This window comes from Nesoenas mayeri (genome assembly GCF_963082525.1).
Source record: "Nesoenas mayeri genome assembly, chromosome: 3".
In the NCBI taxonomy this organism is placed as follows: Eukaryota; Metazoa; Chordata; class Aves; order Columbiformes; family Columbidae; genus Nesoenas; species Nesoenas mayeri.
Genome location: NC_137544.1, coordinates 60,421,722 through 60,441,316, shown reverse-complemented (window position 1 = coordinate 60,441,316; position 19,595 = coordinate 60,421,722). Strand labels below are relative to the sequence as shown.

The window sequence follows — 19,595 nt, the reverse complement described above, 5'->3', positions numbered from 1 at the left end:
AATTTTCGTGTTTAGGGTTGAGCTGCAGTTGATTTCTAAAACGGGAAGAACTCATGATTTGAGTTCAAAGTCTGGCTTTCTGATGTCATCCTGAAAGGATGTTTCATATTGGCTGCAGGAGTAGAAATTAAGGGCCTTACCTAAATGCACTGGAGACAAAAAATACTCAAGTCGATGAAAATAATCTGATTAACTTCTTTGCTTTTATTCTTTCTTGGACAATGTGTGGACTAGTGGGCAAGCCAGATGATAGGAAACAGCAGAATGTGAACTTTGGAGGATACAAGAGAGTAATTTTACAGTAAGGAAAAACTATGTTTACTTAGGTTTAATCTGGTGCTTTCCCTTATTAAATGGGCTGATCTGTATGGTCTGACAGCCGATAAAAGTCCAAATGCATCTTTCCAATAACATGTTCCGCTTGGCTGTTCTTTCAGCATTTCGAAGTTTGAAGAACGGTGCTGTTTCCTCTATGTGCTGCACAACTCGGATGACTTTCAAATCTATTTCTGCACAGAACTTCATTGCAGAAGGTGTGTCACTGTTGTTATTTCAGACAAAAAATAAGACTTGTTATGGGGTAGACGGTGTCTGCATACACAGCAGGGATTGACTGTTTCAGAACTGTGGTGGAAGCTGATTGGAGCACCCTCTGTGATCACCATCTTTCATGTGAAGGCTTAGTTCTGCCACACCCTGGACATCTATGAGGTTTGAAGAGTCAAAGTGCAGGCTCAGATAAACATGAGAAACAAATATTATGACATTGTTGGTTTTACACACTCTGGGATTATTTTTCTCTTACTACAAATGTTTGTTGCCCCGAATCTGACAAAGCATCCTAAATTTTAAATGGGAACATTTGGGGTAACAACAAGACCTGGTTAAGATTTTTCTTTCACTGTAACTAGAATCTTATTTATGATTATGATAAGGCATACTTCATTTCCTTTACATTAACATCATGTTTACATATGTAAGGTTGTACCAGTAGCCCTAGAGGAAACTTAGCAAGGGTTTGTTGCACAAAATTAGGGGTGGCTCAGCTTCTCTAAGCTGTATCTCTGCTCCATAAGCTTGAGGGCTGTGGTCTTGAATTGATCCAGAAGGCACTCCTGGAGGAAACTTCATGTCTTTTTGTGCTAAAAAGGCTGCAGCTTTGTTCATTCATTACTTTAGTGAGAAGCATTCCCTTTGTCCTTACAATCTCAAGTGTGTTTTTGTCTTTCCCCCTGCCCCCTTTTAACAGGTTTTTTGACATGGTGAACAGTATCACTGAAGAAATAGGGAAGACTACAGAGGAAGGGGAATGTGATGGAGACTCTCTAGAGGTATTTTTACTTCTTTATCTTTTTGTTCTTCCCCAGCATACCAAGAATTTGGGGCTTCTAGCATAGGATTTCACTGAAGGGAGTAAATTACTCATCCCTTCTTTGGAAGAAGTTAAACAAGTTATTGTTTACAAAATTTTATTGTCTACTGTTTATAAATTAATGATTATTTTTAATGGTCCTCATGTAGTTTTTATAGCAGCATAGCTGTATCTCTAATTTCGGTTAGCATACTCACTTGAGAAGGTACTTTAGAATTCTCAAGTCATTACAGAGCAACTCTTGTAACAGTTACTTCAGAGTGTAATCACAGCCTGGCAGCATTAGCATCTCTTCAGATTTTAAAGACTATATGTTGTCTGTTTCATGCATCACTGGAATCATGTATGCTGATGTTGTTGGCAAGTCGTCTGCATAAGAAGTTAGGATGTGACTGTGGCAGGGGAAGGCTTGTCCTTGGTGGTTACCATCTGTAGGCGAGCATGGCAATGAACAGCAAACTCACATTGGATGATGTTGTTGCTGCTGGGTGTCTGTGTATACCCTTCTATCACTAACTCACGCTGAAGCTTAGGATGCCCTCCTGCTGCTGCCACCCCTCTTAGCCTGTTTATAGCTTTCCAGTGCATGCCAGTACCTGCTGTTCTTACTTGGGTTTCTGTCTGAGTGTACACATAGTTGAGAAGTGAGTACAGGGCCATTGGGAGCGATGCAGTACTTGAGGTGTTCAGGCTTTCTTTCAGGTGGCAGGGAACAGCATAGAATATCAAAACCTGTGTACTCGCATGAAAATCTGGTGTCCCAAAGCTCCAGAGACACCCAGAACTACCTGAGAGAGTCAGGCAGGATAATGAATACAGACAGTCCTCTGTCCCAGTTTCGATGTTAGCATTTTATAATACATCTGAAATTAGAGATGAGACAAAGAGAAACCACTAGAGTAACTTGTGGGATAGAAAAATAGCCCATAATGGGAACCTCAGGGTGTCTAATTTGTTTATTTTAGCAAAAAGAAAAGCAGTGGGTAGCTTGGTTACAGTGAGTAAGTATTTTTACATGGAAAATTACTATGTGCTAATGATCTCTTTAGTCTGTTGAAGAAAAACATAATGAAATACAGTGACACCACAGAAATTTGAATTAAGAGGCATGACTTTACCATGAGGGTAACTAATTGTTGAAACAAAATACTAAAAAAAGTAGTGGATTCTCTCTTCTATTAAAAAGATAGCAGTCTTTATTTGGAAGAAAAGAAAAATACTTTATCTAGGCATAAGCTACTGGGCTTAGTGTGGGAGTGAGCATGTGAAATTACATGTCTGTGTTACACAAGAGGACAGATCAGATAATCTATCTAATGACCATTCCCTGACTGGCTTTAAACTCTTTGAAATTCAAATTCACCCGAAACTACACTTAATACACTGCAATCCTGACTAACCTCTGGTGTCACGCTCTGCTGGCTGACCTGGTACTGACCAAATTGAGGTTGTGCTGTTTTTGGAAGATGTGATCAGGTCAGGAGAGCATCTGGAGCAAATTAAGTGCATCCTGCCTTGCGTGCTGTCTGTGTGGGAGCCGGAGTTCTCCACTGGGTGCAGAGTGCCCTCTGTCATCTTCTTTGGTCTCTACAGCAGCTGCCAGCAAGTAGCAGATGCTCTCGAGGAAGACAGACGATTGTATAATAACTGCATGGAACAGCGTAGCTTTATGTGCTTACCTGCGATGGATACTGAGCACAGTATCAGATGGAATAAATCTTATCCCTCTGTTTCATTTCATGTTGTTGTTTGCTTTGCAGTATGATTATGAATATGATGAAAACGGCGAGCGAGTTGTTCTGGGGAAAGGAACTTACGGTATTGTATATGCAGGACGAGATCTGAGCAATCAAGTCAGAATCGCTATTAAAGAAATTCCAGAGAGAGACAGCAGGTATAGTAACTATGGCTGATTCCAGATTTTGTGCATTACATAATTTCATCAGTAATGTGATCAACCAGTGTGCTGATCAGGGAGTATCTCTTCTGCAAAGCTGCCCATACATTACCTGTCTGTGATATATAGTAATGTTTCCTGTTGTTATGATTAGATGTTTCCAAGTTGCAGTATAAATTGTAATCACAACTGAGACTTCAGATGTTTACTGGTTTTGGTACTAGTACTTAATAATATTTTTTCTTTGTGAAATAAATATTGCTGAATTACAAAAATCTCACTCAAACACCTAGTGACCAGCCCTGTCTGCTTAGGCAAGTCCTTGTTGAAAATTCATGATCTGTGGTGTCCTTTAAAACCATGAACTGCTGATAGAGGCATTTTCCTTTCCTGTTTGTGCATCATTTATTATGAAGCCCTTTAACATTAGAATATATCACCTGGAATTATATTTTTATCACCATTTTTTTTAAACCAGAGTCTCTTTATATATATTGCTCTCACTCACTTATAAAGGCTGCCTTGTGAAGAGCAGATACTTGATGTCCTTTGTACTTGTATATCTGAAAGCTTGCAGTATATCCTATTTTGAATACCTAGCTTTCCACAGATACTGTGATAAAAGTGACAGCAAGTATAAAGTTTTTTTCAAATGAAACTGACTGTATTAAACTGTCAAGTTATTCTTAAATTCTACATTAGCCTTTGATTTTTGTAGTCAAGTGCTGTACAAGCTGCTTCTTAACAAGTAACTTGAGGGCCTGGATCTTTAAAGTACCTCTCAGACAGACTGTGAAATATTATCAAAGACTGTAACTCAGGCTCATGTTCAGGAAAATTTTAAAAAGCAGGAAATAGTCATTACCGTGGTTGGTAACAGAAAGATAAATCCCTTGGTTAAACAAATAATTTTTAAGAAGGAAGATCTGATGAAGACAGAACACCTCTTGGGTAGTAGGAGGAATTGCATACTAAATGCATGTAGGTAAAATACTGAGTGTACCAACTGGTGAATTTTTGCCCATCATTTCAATCAGGAATGGAATCCGTATTTCCAAGTTTCTTGTCTACTTTTGCCGATTTGGCTTTTTTTGTTTGCTACTATGATCTAAGGGATAGCTTGTCCTTCAGCAGGATTTTTCATATTTTGGCATACTGCATTTCCTCCACAGGAGGAAATAGCTGTATCCTTGTTTGTGCAGTGTTCAATCTACAGCTAATATCAGGAAGGAATCTGCTTTTACCCATCCCTGCAAAGCAGGCGTCTTAAAGAGAGTGGTAGTATTCAAACCAGATACAAGCGGCTGTTCTAACCCACCACAATGGCCTTTATTCCGCTCACTTATATCTAGAATGGATGTCTCTGGGGTAAAACTGCTGTTTGTGGAAAAGGACCATTGATCTCTACAACCTATCCCGCATCAAATACTGTTATTTAAATTGTAGTGGAGCCTAGATGTTGACAGGACACTGTGCGATAACTGTTTTAAAGTTTTCTTTGTGTAATTTCCCTGTGTCTTAGCTCAGTTTCTTTTTCATGGGTCTCTCTTGTGGACCTTCCTTTGGTTATTCTGTCCTCACTTAGGTGTTCTTTACATTGATGTTTAAAAATGAATCCTACTAAATCTTTTTGAATTAATATGTATATTGGCTGTTCAGTATGGATACATGTGTGGTCTAATAATTTTTCCATACTCATATTTTAAAGATACTAGAACATAGATAATGGAAAAGGGAATCCTTGCCATCCTCTAGATTGTTACTGTAAATTTAACTTCAAGATGTGTTATAATGAGTCCTTACTTTCTGAGAAATTATGTAAAACAACCTGTTGGCTCAAAAGCAGAGTTGCAAGTTTTGTATACGCTAAGAAGTTTGTTTGTAGCAACTGTGGTTAATAGAAAGATAGCCTGAATAGAGCATTAAATACTTTAAAAGGAGAAGGGGAACAAACCACAGATTTTTCTTCTCCAATAAACATTTTAAAAGAATTTTCAATAGAAAAGGTTTCAGGTTCAATGTGTAAAGCATACTGGAAAAGAGATCATTAAGAAGCTCTTAGTCTTTCATGTAGACTTTCAAAAATATTTACAGGCTTCCAGGACAAATTTCAAGTATTAAAATTTATTATTTTATTTCTGATTATTTGTAACCTGATCTTTTAGTACTTTGAAAGAAATCTATAGAAAGAAAAGGGTTAATCTCTGAAGTTAATTCTTACCACTTCCAAAGTAGAAATTACCATATTTTGGATTTGTAAGAATTAACTTAGTTCTGAGTCAGAACATGGCTAGAAATGCAATGATTTCTGTACAAAAACAGTGAGGTTTTTTTATACCACTGTAAGTTAAATATAAAACACTGAATGATTTACTTAATTGTCAGGAAATGTTAGATTATGGAGACATTGTGAAAGAAAAGGAAACATGCCTGCAGTACTGTTGCCCTCAAATGCATTTCCAGTACTACAAAATCGTACCAGTGGCCATATCAACTTTCAAGTTAAAGTAAAATCATATTAGGTAGGTAATAAGATTTAGCTTTCTAGGATTTAGAGGTTTTCTTCTTTATACCATTTAAAATCTTCTAATGACTAAGTTCTAAAATTACAAATGCTTCATCCCACTGGAGAATATTCTTACGGCTTTATTTGCTAAATTATTTTAGTTGCTCAAGATGCAATTAACTGTGCAGAGGGAAGAATTATAATGGCCTTGCTGTTGCTGCTCTGAATGAATATCCCATTAGTAGAACTCAGGAATATAATATCTGATTTTCATTTCTGAATGACTAACAGTGTAGTCAGAATCTTTGAAGTTATGTGTGGAGAGGCAAGCCAAAACTCAAATAAGTTTTTAGTAAAGACTTGGAGCTGCATATTCACAATTTTCATTAACCAAATACTTTGCTTTCCTTGTTTTCTGCAACAGTTGTTTTCCAGAGGGACTTTCAGATGGCCACCTTTTATCTCTTTTTTCTTTAGAGTTCAGCCTCCACTTCTAACTTGATGCTGTTGATAGGGTGAGCTGGTAACTACCTACCCCAAAAGAGAGGGGAGCTTGCAGGCAGTGTTTCCCTAAAAACTTCCATTGCATTTGTGCTTTGATTGTATTCCTGGCACTGGCACCTCACTGGGTCCAGGGACAGCAAACTCCTGGATCCAAGGCAGCAGGAAGCTATCTCCGCAAACCCCAATAAATAAAATAAGTTTTCTGCTAGTTCATTAGAGGATGAGGATGTAGCAGTGTTGGTGTGAAGTCTGTGCTGAGAGTAACCTGGTGAAGGTGTCAGTAAAACTATTCCTTTTGGTGGCAAGTAGCTGCAAGGTTGAGTTTGCAGTTACGTTCAGTTCTCTCTCAGTATAAGCATCTGAATGGTTTCTGCTTGCTCAAGACTCTGCAGCTCCTTCTCACATCTGGATGGATAGAAGAAGGTCTGTGTCCTTCATCTGTGTCAGCTACCCTGAAAGTCTGACTGCAGATGTTAGTGTTTTAGTGAAAACTCCACCAGATTCTTGGCACATTGTCTACGTTTTGCCAGACAATATGCAAACCTGGGAGCTGACCTGCTCCTAGCTCACCCCTTGTTAGAAGAGCAGTGTTCAGGCTGGCTCAGAGAGCTTGTCAGCTGCTGAGCTCTGGTAGTGTTCCACGACACAGAAGGATCTGGACTCCAGAAACCTTCTTGGCAAAAGGGCAGCTGAAAAGTTTGTCTCTGAAAAAATACTTTACATTGGACTAAATTACATTTGAAATTGTTTTGATCAGTTCTTCTGAATATCTCCCTGTGAAATGATTCCTGGGTTCTTACTCTGATAGATATCCACTCTTGCTTTCAAATAAGACTCCTACTTTAATTAAAATCTATACGGTGATTTGTTTTCATTATTGATTTTAATTCCAGAGTAACTTTCTGATTTACTAGTTCACTTTGGCACTAGTCTGAAGCCAACTGCTTGCCCAGCTGTTTATTTTCTTTGAGTTAGGCTGGAGAGGAGTTACTTTCACAACCTTTGTTTTACTCAGTCCATCTATGTACAGTTACAACATTTTATGTGTATGAATACACAATATTATATGTATTTTATATATGTTATGTCTATGTATATATGATTTTTTTTTTTTGGTATGTGGTGGTCACAACCGCTGTTGCTAAATGCATCTAACACAGTCATTTTCAGTGTAAATGTGTTTCATGGGACCTAAAGTAGAACTTCAACTACTGCAGTAAACACAAGACTTCCTTCCTGAAGGTCAATGTTGAATACACTGCTGCTTTTCTTTCCAGGTACTCCCAGCCTCTGCATGAAGAAATAGCTTTGCATAAGCATCTCAAACATAAGAACATTGTCCAGTATTTAGGCTCTCTTAGTGAGAATGGCTTCATTAAGATATTCATGGAACAGGTGCCAGGAGGTAAGTTGTAGGGGAGACTGGTGTGCTGGTTGGTTGGTTTTGGGTTTTTTAATATTTTAAAAGTATAAAAACTTGTACTGCAACCAGATATATTTCATGCAAATGTAATATTCTTTAATATCTCTTTCCTAAATTAATGGGGAAAAGTGTGTCTTCAAAGTGCTTTGAGTCCTCTAATTCAGTATTTAGATAGGATGTGCTACAGATCATTGCTGTGGCAGGTGGGCTCCTTTTAGCTACAGATGAGATGACCTGTGGTTATATCCTACTGGAAAGGCTGTAGTGAGTCTCAGATGGCTGAGCCTTCCCTGGGTATCTGACATAGGGAATGGAGAGTGATGATTATTGCTTCTGTTTGAGACCAAAGAACTTGCAGCAACCAGACACAACAAAAATCCCACTTCTCAAGAAACAGTGGATTTGGTGTATGTACAAAGACATGCATGTGCGCATCCACCCCTCTTCATTCTTTTACAACATTCCTCTGGGGCAACTACTCTCCAGACAGAGGAGAGACGTGAGCACATTGTTTCAGTGGGTTCTGATGTGCCTGCTTGAGGAAACACATGCTGCTCTGCTGCAGCTGAGGCCAGTGGAGATACTGAGACTCTTTTTAATTATTCAGGCCAGTTATGATGCAAGTAAGCATTCTCCTGGAGGGGCCTTTGGTTAGAGTAGAGGTGCCAACACTTGGTTTGGGATTGATGTTTATTACTTCTTTTTTTTTCCTTTGGGGGAGAAGGCAGAATTTAATTAGACTTTTACTCTCACATTTTTGCTTTCCAAAATTATAGGCAGCCTTTCTGCTCTTCTACGATCAAAATGGGGACCATTAAAAAACAATGAGCAGACAATTGGCTTTTACACCAAGCAGATTCTTGAAGGATTAAAATACCTCCATGATAATCAAATAGTGCATCGAGACATAAAGGTAAGAATTTACAGGGACTTTAAGTCTGATAGTGTTATGTAACTGCATAACCATTTATTTGTCCTGTAATTTAAAAGCTTTTTTTCTGAAAATTCTTCATTGTCACATACCCTCTCTGCTGTTCTGAAGTGTGGATTAGTAAGTGAACTGTTGTGGATTTGAACTTGCACCAACAAAATACTTTGTTTTTTTTTTAGAAGAACTGATGTGTAGCTACTTAAGATGTGATAAAACGGATATTTTTATTTCTGTTTTCAATTACGTGGTCAAACTTTCATAAAGCATATTAGAAGTGGAGATGATTGTGGATGATATATTAACAGGTTCTTTTCCAAAGAGATTGCAGATGAAAAGGCTTCCTTTAAAAAAAAAAAAAAAAAAAAAAAGAAAAGTTTTCCCTCTCTTAGTATTTGTCAACTGAATTTCTGTAGTAGGGGAAGTTCACTTTGAGATAAAGTTTCTGATTATGGGATTACGTGAGGCAGGAACACTATTGATTCCTCTTTCATCTCCCCTCTTAAGAGCCTTAGGAAGTAATTGTTACTAACAAGTGCATTGCAGAAACAGGCTATTCAAAAAAGTCTTAGATGAAGAGTCAGCAGTGAAAAATAATTGCTCTGAATGTTCTGTTCCTCAGGGTGATAACGTGCTTATCAACACGTACAGTGGAGTGTTAAAGATTTCAGACTTTGGAACTTCAAAGAGACTTGCAGGAATCAACCCATGTACTGAAACTTTCACTGGTATGTGCCCAAAGGAGGCTCTTCCCTCATTAAAACTGTGCTTGTAGGGTCAGAATCCACAGCTGCTGAACTTTCATTGACTTCAAAGTGATATAAAATGTTTCTGCAAGAATAACTCTTTGTATATCCAATCTTAAGCTATAAACTGTTGGAAGAAAATGCTGTTTTAGAAGTTCTACTTGAGATGTGAAAGTCCTTTACAACAGAAGAGCTGTTTCTTGCCTGTGTTGTATTTGATTCTGTCTCTTCTGTGTGCATGTTTTTTTCATCTTGCTGATAGAACACTAATGTTTTTCTTTCCTGACTGGCTTGGACATCCTAGCTTCCAGCTCCAGAATTGCTGATCTACTGAGCCTGTCATTAACTTGATCCTCATTCTGCTTGGTAATTTGGTTTGGATGTTAAGTCATATAGTTGCACTGCATTAAATAATTATACAAAATGAAAAATGACTATTATTTAAATCCATCCTCTGCTCTTCCATTTCTGCTCTGAATGGAACAGAATGTATAATGATGTGTCAAGTTGATTCCCTTACTTGAGAAAAAATGTTCATATTACCTGCAGATTTTGGTCAGGTTCTGGGCTTCACATCCTGTTTCTCTCTGGATGCAATTCAGAGTGATCTTCCTTATTTTAGTCTGAATCTATAATACAGTAAGTGAAAATTGTGTCTGATCCAAAGCTCCTTGTGAAGCATCTTACTGTCATTGACTTTGAAAAGTGATATCATTGAATCAATAGATCATATCAGATGCTTTTAGCACAAGTAATATTTTGAATAGTATTTTGAGTTTTATGTAGGATGGATATGGAAATTTTTAAATAATAGAGTATTATTTTTAACTCCCCCGATATTGCTCACTCCTCAGTGATTTTTTGTTCCTCTTGTCCTTTAGCTGTCTGTTTCTTTCATTACTGCACCTAAGTAAAAATGAGTATGTTTTAAACAGGTACCCTTCAGTATATGGCACCAGAAATCATAGACAAAGGGCCACGTGGCTATGGGAAGGCTGCAGACATCTGGTCCTTGGGATGCACAATCATTGAGATGGCTACAGGGAAGCCCCCGTTTTACGAACTGGGCGAACCACAAGCAGCTATGTTTAAGGTCAGGCATCTTCCTTGTGCAGCTCAGACCAGTATTTGTTAACACAGGAAATCATATGACTGTTTTGGAGAAACTGGAATTAGAGATTGCAGGAAAAGAAAATAAAGGAAATGCTTTGTTAGTGAAGATGCTAAGAAGAATGAGCTGATTCACTGAGTGGGAGTGCTATGGAGTTTTGAAGAGAGTAATGGAGCAACAGCAGCTATTCAGCAGCCTGGGTGATGAAAACAAAACAAAAAAAAAAAACTGAGAAAAGAAGCAGTTTTCTGCTTTGCAGGAGCCTCTACTTGCATTTTTTTGTTTTTAAATGTAATTATTTATTCAGTTTATAATAGTTTTTTCTTTTAATTAATAAATTAGTTACAAAAAGATAATATCAAAACTAGAGAGCAATATACCACTTTTACTGTATAAACACTTTTTGGATGCTATTTAATGTTTGGGAAAAGAGCAATGTATGCCATCATTTCTCTCTTTATTTGCCACAGGTGGGAATGTTTAAAATACACCCGGAGATTCCTGAATCCATGTCTGCAGAAGCCAAGGCTTTCATACTGCGTTGCTTCGAACCAGATCCTGATAAACGAGCTTTTGCTCACGAGCTACTTATAGATGAATTCTTGAAGGTTTCAAGCAAAAAAAGAAAGTCTCCATCAAAACTGTCAGGTAAGCATTGCTAAATTCAATCTTGATTTTTTTTCTCCTGATAGTACTGTTTCCTGAAACTGGAGACTTAACCTTTAAAATGAACACAGCAGATCCCCATGCCCGATGACTATTCAGTTGTAACCTTCTGTTCTAGCAACTTGCTGCAGAAGCACTGCAGAACTCAGTTATGTTGTCACAGTGGTGATTTATATAAATATTTCCAATAAGGTTTCTAAAAGTCTATTTATGGTTTTGTGTGGCTTTTGTGTTTGTTTTTCAATTGCGTATGTTTTCATTCGAAGAATGTTTGCAGAGAGTACATTGTGTGAAAGGATAGAACATGCTATTGAGCCTCAGGGGAATTTTCTACAAGAGGAAAATAATTTTGTCCCATCATAAATGTGCATGCACTGCATTATTTTTGTTTCATGTACTCATTTCCTGTAGTGTCGTAAATTACACAAATTAATAAAGTTTAGAGAGTACAAATGACATTGTCTGTGTCTGTGCATATATACATATGAAAATATCTTTTGTATATTTTTAGCATGATACCTAAAAGAAAAATACTAGGTAACGAAGATGACATTGGATGAGCGCTTTTAACTTGATTTCCACCCGCCAGATTCAAGTTAACTTTAAATCGTAATAAATTACACTTTTAGACGTTGTAGACGAGAGAGTCCAGGTAGTCCATAATAATGGGAAGAGAGTGATCCTGTAGTCTGTGCTTATTTTCTCAGTTTATTTCTGCACATTCAACTTTCTTTTTTTCTTTGTTTTTCTCCCACAGTTCTTTCAGCTAACACAAATGGTGAGTTTTAACATTTTCTCTATGAAAATGTAACTGTGTAGATACTATGGTTATCACTTACTCTGGTGTAATTTGTCACACTAAAATAGTGCAAAGAGGAGTGGTCACAATTATGAAAAAAATAAGTGACCTTTCTCTGTTAGGAACTTCTAATTCATTGTGCAAATCTAAAATACTGTTTGTAATCCTACTGGGCTATGACTGACTTGTCTGGGCAGGTGGGTAATACAGGCCTGAAAAGCTGCCGTGTTGCTACAGGGCCTTTTAGTGGAAATCCAAACAAGAAACCAAATGGCTGGTTTGTAGTAGAAAGAGATCCAAGGTTTGTGGAGGCAGATAACACAGAATTTTATTAGGTTAAATTCTATACCTGAAAAAAGTATAATGCATTTGAGACCCCTTTTCAGGCCTGGCTATGAGATAGTCATCTCTTTCAGGAAATTAACTGGGGGGTGGAAACAAGCAAACACATAGTTAACTTCATGGCAAGTTGCTATCAAAGTACATTTTGAAATGTGCACATGTGAAATAGGTAGGAATAGTTTCTTGCAACATTAGTGTGTGCTCTGGATTTAAAAATGAAAGTTCTGACTTAATGTGCATGTGTTTATATTTGGTCAAAGACTATGAACTAATTAAACTTATACAAAATAATCTGATTAAAAATGTATCCTATGTGTGTTATAGTATGTATATTTCTATGTATTGTATAAAATATATATATTTTATAGACATAAAATTAAGATTTTGGAAGGTGCTTGGATGACTTACCCTGTAGAAATATTTTGCTACTTCTGAAAGTGTTTACTGGTGGTCTGAGATTCACATTCACTCCAGTGGTGAAGTTTTCTAAATTAATTTGAAAAGATCCCAACGTTTGCCTGTCTTGAGAAGCTTTTGAATAAAAACATAACTGAAAGATAACACTGTTCCAGGAGAATAAGCTTGAGGAAGTTTTTTGTCAATTTTGTTTTTAATATTTTGTTATGGCGTAGGAGAAGATTTGGAGTCTTTCTGTTTCCTCTGAAAAGAATAACCTTTTCACTTCAGAACTGTGATGGCACCATTAAGTTCTAATTTCTGAATATTCCTATATGAATAGAGTATCTTCGGAGTATATCGTTGCCTGTCCCTGTTCTGGTGGAAGATACAAGTAGCAGCAGTGAATACGGTTCAGTCTCACCTGATACAGAATTAAAAATTGATCCATTTTCTTTCAAAACAAGAGCCAAATCCTGTGGAGAAAAAGATGGGAAGGGAATTCGGTCCCTTTTTCTGAGGTAAAGAGCTATCTGGCACGGTAGATTAGGAATATGTGCATTGGGGTGGTTTTCATAGAGTTTCTTTTCACTGAGTATCTTTCATTCAGCATCCCAGATGAAAATTTTGAGGATCACAGTGCACCTCCTTCACCAGAAGAGAAAGATTCTGGGTTTTTCATGCTGAAGAAGGATAGCGAAAGGAGAGCCACCCTTCACAGGATACTAACTGAGGACCAAGAGCAGGTGGTGAGGAACTTGATGGAAGCTTTGGCTCAGGTAAAGTAATTTCAAAAGGCAGCAAAAATATTATGGAATTTGAAGACTTATCTGCAATTACCTGGAACTTTTGAAATTACACGTAGTAAAGCAATTAAAAAAGAAAGTTCAATTAAACTAGAGAGCATACATTATGTGAGCTTTCAGTTTATTGTTTTATGTGGGCTATGAAAAATAGGCTTTACACTTGTTTATGCTGCATTACATATGCCTTTTGTGTTGTTTGTAAATATTATATGTATGCCTGCCGTGTTAGTGTTGGCCAGACAACAGAAAAAAAAATGGTTTCATGGTATTATATTTTGCCTGTGTGTGTTTGTTTGTTTGTTTTTGTTTTTTTTAAATGGGACTGAGGCTGTTGGTTCAACTCATGTAAAACAGATCATCACCAGGAGGTAATTACCTTGCCCCCCCCCTTTTAGTAGAGTTCCATCTTCTGTCTAACTGGTTTAACAGAGGGAGGTTTAGGTCTTTTGGCCTGCTCTGGCCTTATGTTAGGTTATTGTGTAGAAAAAATGGGGCTGACTGTTAAACCATTGCCTTCTAGTCAACAGCATAACAGGGAAAAGGGAGAGGCTAGTGAGAAAATAAGTTGCAGGTATTCCTTAGAGCAGTTGGGAGCACAAATGGAGGGGAGGGAAGATGGAGTAAGAGCGGGAGCTACAGCAAACAACAAAATGATTGCAGAATGACCTTTTGCCACTCCTTCGTGGGGTGATTCATGGTGATGTGTTGGTTCAGAATGACAGGTCATGACCACACTGCTAAATGTTGCAACACCGTAATTGGATGACATGATTTTTTTGTTATTGTTTGTAATGTGTTAGTAGTTAATTGACTCACTTCATTCTCAAGGTTAAGTATTGCTGCTCTAAAACATATTTGTATAAAATGTGACAACTCATCTTCTAAAGATAGTACTGTTTAGAAAATGAAGCAAACCAATATGATTCTTCTGCATGTACGACAGTTAATGGAATTGGAAATTGCTGCCATACCAATAAAAAGAGCTTTTAACTCCTGGTGGCATTGTGGGGTGAACCCACAGTTGTCCTGGTGACTATAGTCCTGGTAACTACAGAAAGTGTTAAAATAGAAGGCAAAAAGAGATGCCTGTGATCTGTGTGGTGCTAGAGTGTTGCTATAACAGATGCAGTTGTTAGCATGTGGATGAAAGGAATTATCAGTGATTCCAAGAGGCTGAAACTCAATGACAAGATCCAGAGAGGATGCTTGGTGTTTCCTGCCTTCCTCAGCTGTGGCTGGAACAGCCCAAGGTGGGAGCAGGGACACAGAATTGTAGAGCTGAAGAGTTCAAAGCATCTGCCCTTCCAGAGGATGCAGAACTCTGACTCCCAAACACCACTTTTTCCCTTGAGAGGGACCCTGGTCAAAGAGTAGGAAGCCTACTCAAATCACAAGAAAGTGGTGGTAACTGCAGCTAAGGGGAAGTTGAGTTGGTTTCATATGTCTTGCTTAAATGCAAGAAGTTACCAATAGATGGAAGCCTGATTTGCTTGTTAGGCCTCATCAGGATTTAGACTTTGATAGTACTTTTCCCTTCACAAAAGCTTTTTTGTAAGAATGATTTCTACTAGGTCATTGAGTGTGGCAGCTAGGGGAGGAGAATGACCCTCCCAGAATAGCTCACTGCTCTATATTAGAGAGCCATACTGGTTTCCTTGTCCCCAGCGCACCTTGTTAGACTTGGATGTTCTAGTCTATGGCTACAGTGTGATGTGTGTCCACCTATCTGCCCTAATGGCTTTTAAATTTACACAAAAAAAAAAGAGATCAGCTACTGCAGGACAGAATGTGGCATCCACTTCAGTTTAGCAAATGATCAGGTGAATTCTCCAAATCAAAGCAGATCAGGATCAGAGGCTGGGATCCTTTATGTCAGAAATGGATTCTTTAGTCTATGGGCTATTTGACTGCTCTAGAGCTGCTTTTCTTTTTTTAGTTTCTTTCTCTCTTATATAATCGAATTGGTTTTGCTTCATCCTGATAAGAATTAATCAACTGTAGTTAAAACCTCAGCATTTTGGAAAAAGTTCTTGATGTCTGGCCAGCTGTAATAATCATGGCATGGAACGGGCAAATACAGCAGAACCAAACACCATATGTCCTCCTGTTACAGAGATCAATGTTAGATATCTTTAGTCTATACAAATAATTACTTCCTTCAGAATAAGCACATACTAGTTGTTCAACATGAAATATTATGGTTTTCTATCTCTAGATTAATTTTTCAAGATTTGGAGTTAAAATTTGTATTCAGTTGGCTTAAATTTAGAGAGTAAATACAGCCCTCTGCTTCCTAGTTACTTACACTGGTTATTCTGATGAATGCTTTTGAGTATTTTGTTACTTTGGTAGTTCATTCAAAAACACCAACAATTTTAAAAATAAGTACTTCGGTATTGTAATAGGAAGATGAGAGACAAGTAGACCTGCTTTAAGAATAGCTAAGTCTAAAAGTTCCATATCAAGGAAAATTATGTGGGAAAGAACCGATGTCTTGCTGAGCCTTTTGTGTAACTTTGACTAATCTCTTCTTTTAAATGCTACTGTTGGACTGTGCATGTTGTCTCTCAGAGGCACTCTGAAATCAGAGGCATTGCAAAGTACACATTTGCAACTAGAAGTAGGGTGTAATATTTGGTGCATGTTTATATTTATTAATTTCCTTTCACTCCTGTAAAATGAGACACACAGACTATAGTGTGCATGCATACTTCAGTAACTGATATAAACCCAAGTCGGCTACTTTCTGGTCAAGTCATCTGCGTTAGCAGGGAGCTGTGCTGCTGTGGTTATGCTACCACCATTACCTGGCCTGCAGCTGCACACCTTTCCCTTAACAGCAGCAGAAGAGTTTCTGAAAATCCATTTTGCCAGCTGATGTTATGGACTAGAGTCCCTCTGGGTGTATATTTCAAAAAGTGGCTATCAAAACTTGATTTTCCTCTCTCTTCCACCAGGGAGCTGAAGAACCCAAGCTAAAATGGGAACATATCACAACGCTGGTTTCCAGCCTCAGAGAGTTTGTACGGTCCACTGATCGCAAAATCATCGCAAACACTCTTTCAAAATTGAAACTGGAGCTCGACTTTGACAGCCATGGTATCAGTCAAGTGCAGCTCGTGCTGTTTGGTTTTCAAGATGCTGTAAGTCATTTTTACTAAGAACTTTGTGCACAAAACTTCCAAAAAACAAAAGCTTGAAGCCAGAAGCAACTTTGTTAACTTCCATCCAGAGTTACTGAAACAATAATATTTGAGGGCTATTAAAACAAAACCCAGCCCGCAGCCATGACTTGGTTGGGTTGCCAAGTGATCCTTTGGCAGGACACAGACCCTGAACACAACTGTTGAGATTTTGCTGATTAAAGATCTAGAAGGTTCAGCATGGTTGTGTAAACATTATGTCATAATACTAAAGCAGTAAAGCCTTTTTAAAAGCCCTTTTAAACCCTTGTTTTGGAGAGTTTTCTGGTAAATAAGACCAACACTGAATGTCCGGCTTATCCTACATAAATGTGGATCTCTTGAATTTGGCCTCCCTTGTAAACTAATGCATTAAACCACTCTATGCAGCCAGTAGTAGTCTACCTTACAGTATTGTATTGAGTTCTTATTCTAGTATTTGTGGTTAGCAGCAGATTTCTACAAAAACTAGACATTTTCATTTCAATTTGTAATAAGCAGGATAAGAAGGAAGAAAAACAGGTTACTTTTCTGTTAATAATTAATGCAAAATGTATTATTTCCTACAGTGAGCAACCAAACACACACATTATACCCTTTAAGTAGCTAGTTTACTGAAAGCATTAAGCCTATTTGCTTGTGAAGTAACATTTAAATACATTAAAAATACATTAAGAAGAGAACCAAATACATTTTCTGAAGACGAATAACCAGCACGGGAGGGTGAAGCTGTGTTGGGCATCACTTGTCCAGACTGAAGTAGTAAAAATGAAATGGCAATCCAGGTAGGCATTTGAGGTGGGTGATTCTATTAACATTTAAGCCTGAGGCACTCTGACAAGTACAAGAGCTGTCAGAAGGATTGCATAGCATGTAAACTGTTTTTGTCGACTACACTGACAAGAATGAGATGCTGTTTACAAAAAAAACTGTCTGAAATGAATCTGTAAAAGAGAGGCTTCCACAAATGAAATTTTCTTTGAGTCTTCTCTTTGAGTACATTTCAGCTCTCCATTCTGTTTAGCCTCATATTACTACTGTTTTGACACCTGAAAGAAAAAAAAAATTCAAGGACAAGAAAAAAATTGAGGTGGGGGAAGTATAATCATTTGGGTTGATTTTTCTGATAGAGCTGTTGTTGGGCATCAGTTGTTCAGTGGTAATTGCCTAAGTTGTGTTCTTTTCTATAATTTTTTTTATCCTCTTCTGTTAACTTCATCATTACAAGTTTCTGAGTTTTAACTGATAAATTTATCTTCCATTACTATCTATTATTTAACTAAGATAACACATAGAAAGTTCAAAGAAAAACTTTGCTTTGTATGTGCCCACTGTTAATTTTTATTGTTGACATACATTAGATTTCTGTAATAGAAAACTGAAATCCAGATCAGTATCAAAACCTCAGATTCTGCAGAGACTGGAATATTGCTCAGAATGAGGAAAAGTAGTTGCCTTGTTCTCAGGACTTAAGGTAATCTCAAGTAACAAGGTTTAATAATCACAATATTCTCATCGGAGCAACCAAGAAAAAGTAGCTTTGTGCTGTAATCCAAATAGCTAAATCTCATCACAGTGGATTGTTGTGTTTTGACAAAGTTACATCGTGCTTCTTTAGGACTTAAATAGGCTGAACTTAGCTAAATGCATGTCAATGTTTTGGTAATAGGAGTCAGTACGGGAAGGTGTGAGGTGCTTGCAAAGGGGAGCTGTGCTGCCCGGGAGGGCTATGGGCAAGTCTTGGGGGACTTTGGGCAGCTGTTGCCAGCTGCCAGGCCCAAGGCAGGCTCCTGGGGCTGCTGGTAGCTCCCCAAGTCCAAGCCTGGTGTCCAAGTGCCATCTCGTGGCCATTGGCAACAGAACTGAGGAGACACGGGTACCGTGTTGGGTTTGCCCTGGCTGGCAGGTATGAGAAAGCCCTTACCCAGTCGCTTGTTCGTTCCCTCCCAAAAGGATGGGGGGAGAACTGGAAAGGCAAAAATAGTGAGGAAACTTGTGGGTCCAGATAAAGACTGTTTAATAAGTGAAGGGAAAACCAACCAAACAAGCTAACACAAAACCCCACAACAAACAAAAACAAAAAATAAAACCAAAAAATGCACAAGTGATGCAAAAGCAGTCAGCCACCACCAGTAGACTAACGCCCAGCCAGTCCCTGAGCAACAGCTCCTTTGGTAAAACTACCCACCTACTTTTATTGCAGAACTTCAGTCGGTTCAGGTCAGCTGTCCTCGCCGTGTCCCCTTCCAGCCTTTAGTTCACCCCCAGCCTACTCACTGGTGGGGCAGGGTAAGAAACAGAGAAGACGATGAGGCTGTGTAAGCTCTGCTCAGCAATAGCTAAAACAACACGGGTGTGTTATCAAGGCTGTTTTAGTCACCAGTCTGAAAAATGGCACTGTGTGAGCTGCTGGGAAGAAAATTAACTCCATCCCAGCCAAACCCACTACAGGTGCCTACATTAATTACTGCATTACTGAATACTGTTGCTTTGGGGCAGTTAAGAAATGTTATTAATCATATTATCATAACTCTTGCACATCTTCTGAACGCATTATTTGTGTAACTTCAGTCTTTTTTTACAGAGAAGTTATAAACATATGAAAGAGTTAAGCTAATCTGTTTTTTTGGAAGACCTAAGTTATCTTCTTGCCACATTTTTTTTTTAGTAAGCAGTAGTGTAGTTGCTACGTTTTTTCTTTGTAAGATTTTGAGTAACTTCATAATTTTCTAAATAGTTACATTTTTATCTTCCTGCAACTTCTGAAGTTCTACTCCTATGGAGTCTGTTGCTTTGGATTGCTGCTGTGCCTGGGAAACAGCGCCAAGTCTGTTTTGTGCTGTTGCCGCTTACTGTAGCTCAGTGTTTAGTCTTCTCTGTCATTTGAGAATTGGAAAACTTTTTTCCCAAAGTAGAA

The 19,595-nt window shown here is 38.0% G+C and overlaps 1 protein-coding gene across 1 annotated transcript in view; it reads left to right on the top strand.

Annotated features, from left to right (window-relative positions):
• Positions 1-19,595, top strand: part of MAP3K5 (mitogen-activated protein kinase kinase kinase 5) — a gene marked incomplete at its 5' end in the record, with an annotated part of 102,810 nt that overhangs the window by 74,248 nt on the left and 8,967 nt on the right. The window contains 12 exons of the mRNA XM_080341344.1: positions 438-533; positions 1,250-1,331; positions 3,133-3,266; positions 7,557-7,684; positions 8,479-8,615; positions 9,253-9,358; positions 10,312-10,469; positions 10,958-11,135; positions 11,911-11,931; positions 13,034-13,211; positions 13,301-13,469; positions 16,454-16,639. Of these exons, the coding sequence (XP_080197470.1) occupies positions 438-533; positions 1,250-1,331; positions 3,133-3,266; positions 7,557-7,684; positions 8,479-8,615; positions 9,253-9,358; positions 10,312-10,469; positions 10,958-11,135; positions 11,911-11,931; positions 13,034-13,211; positions 13,301-13,469; positions 16,454-16,639 (1,573 nt within the window). The remainder of the gene's footprint in view (positions 1-437; positions 534-1,249; positions 1,332-3,132; positions 3,267-7,556; positions 7,685-8,478; positions 8,616-9,252; positions 9,359-10,311; positions 10,470-10,957; positions 11,136-11,910; positions 11,932-13,033; positions 13,212-13,300; positions 13,470-16,453; positions 16,640-19,595) is intronic.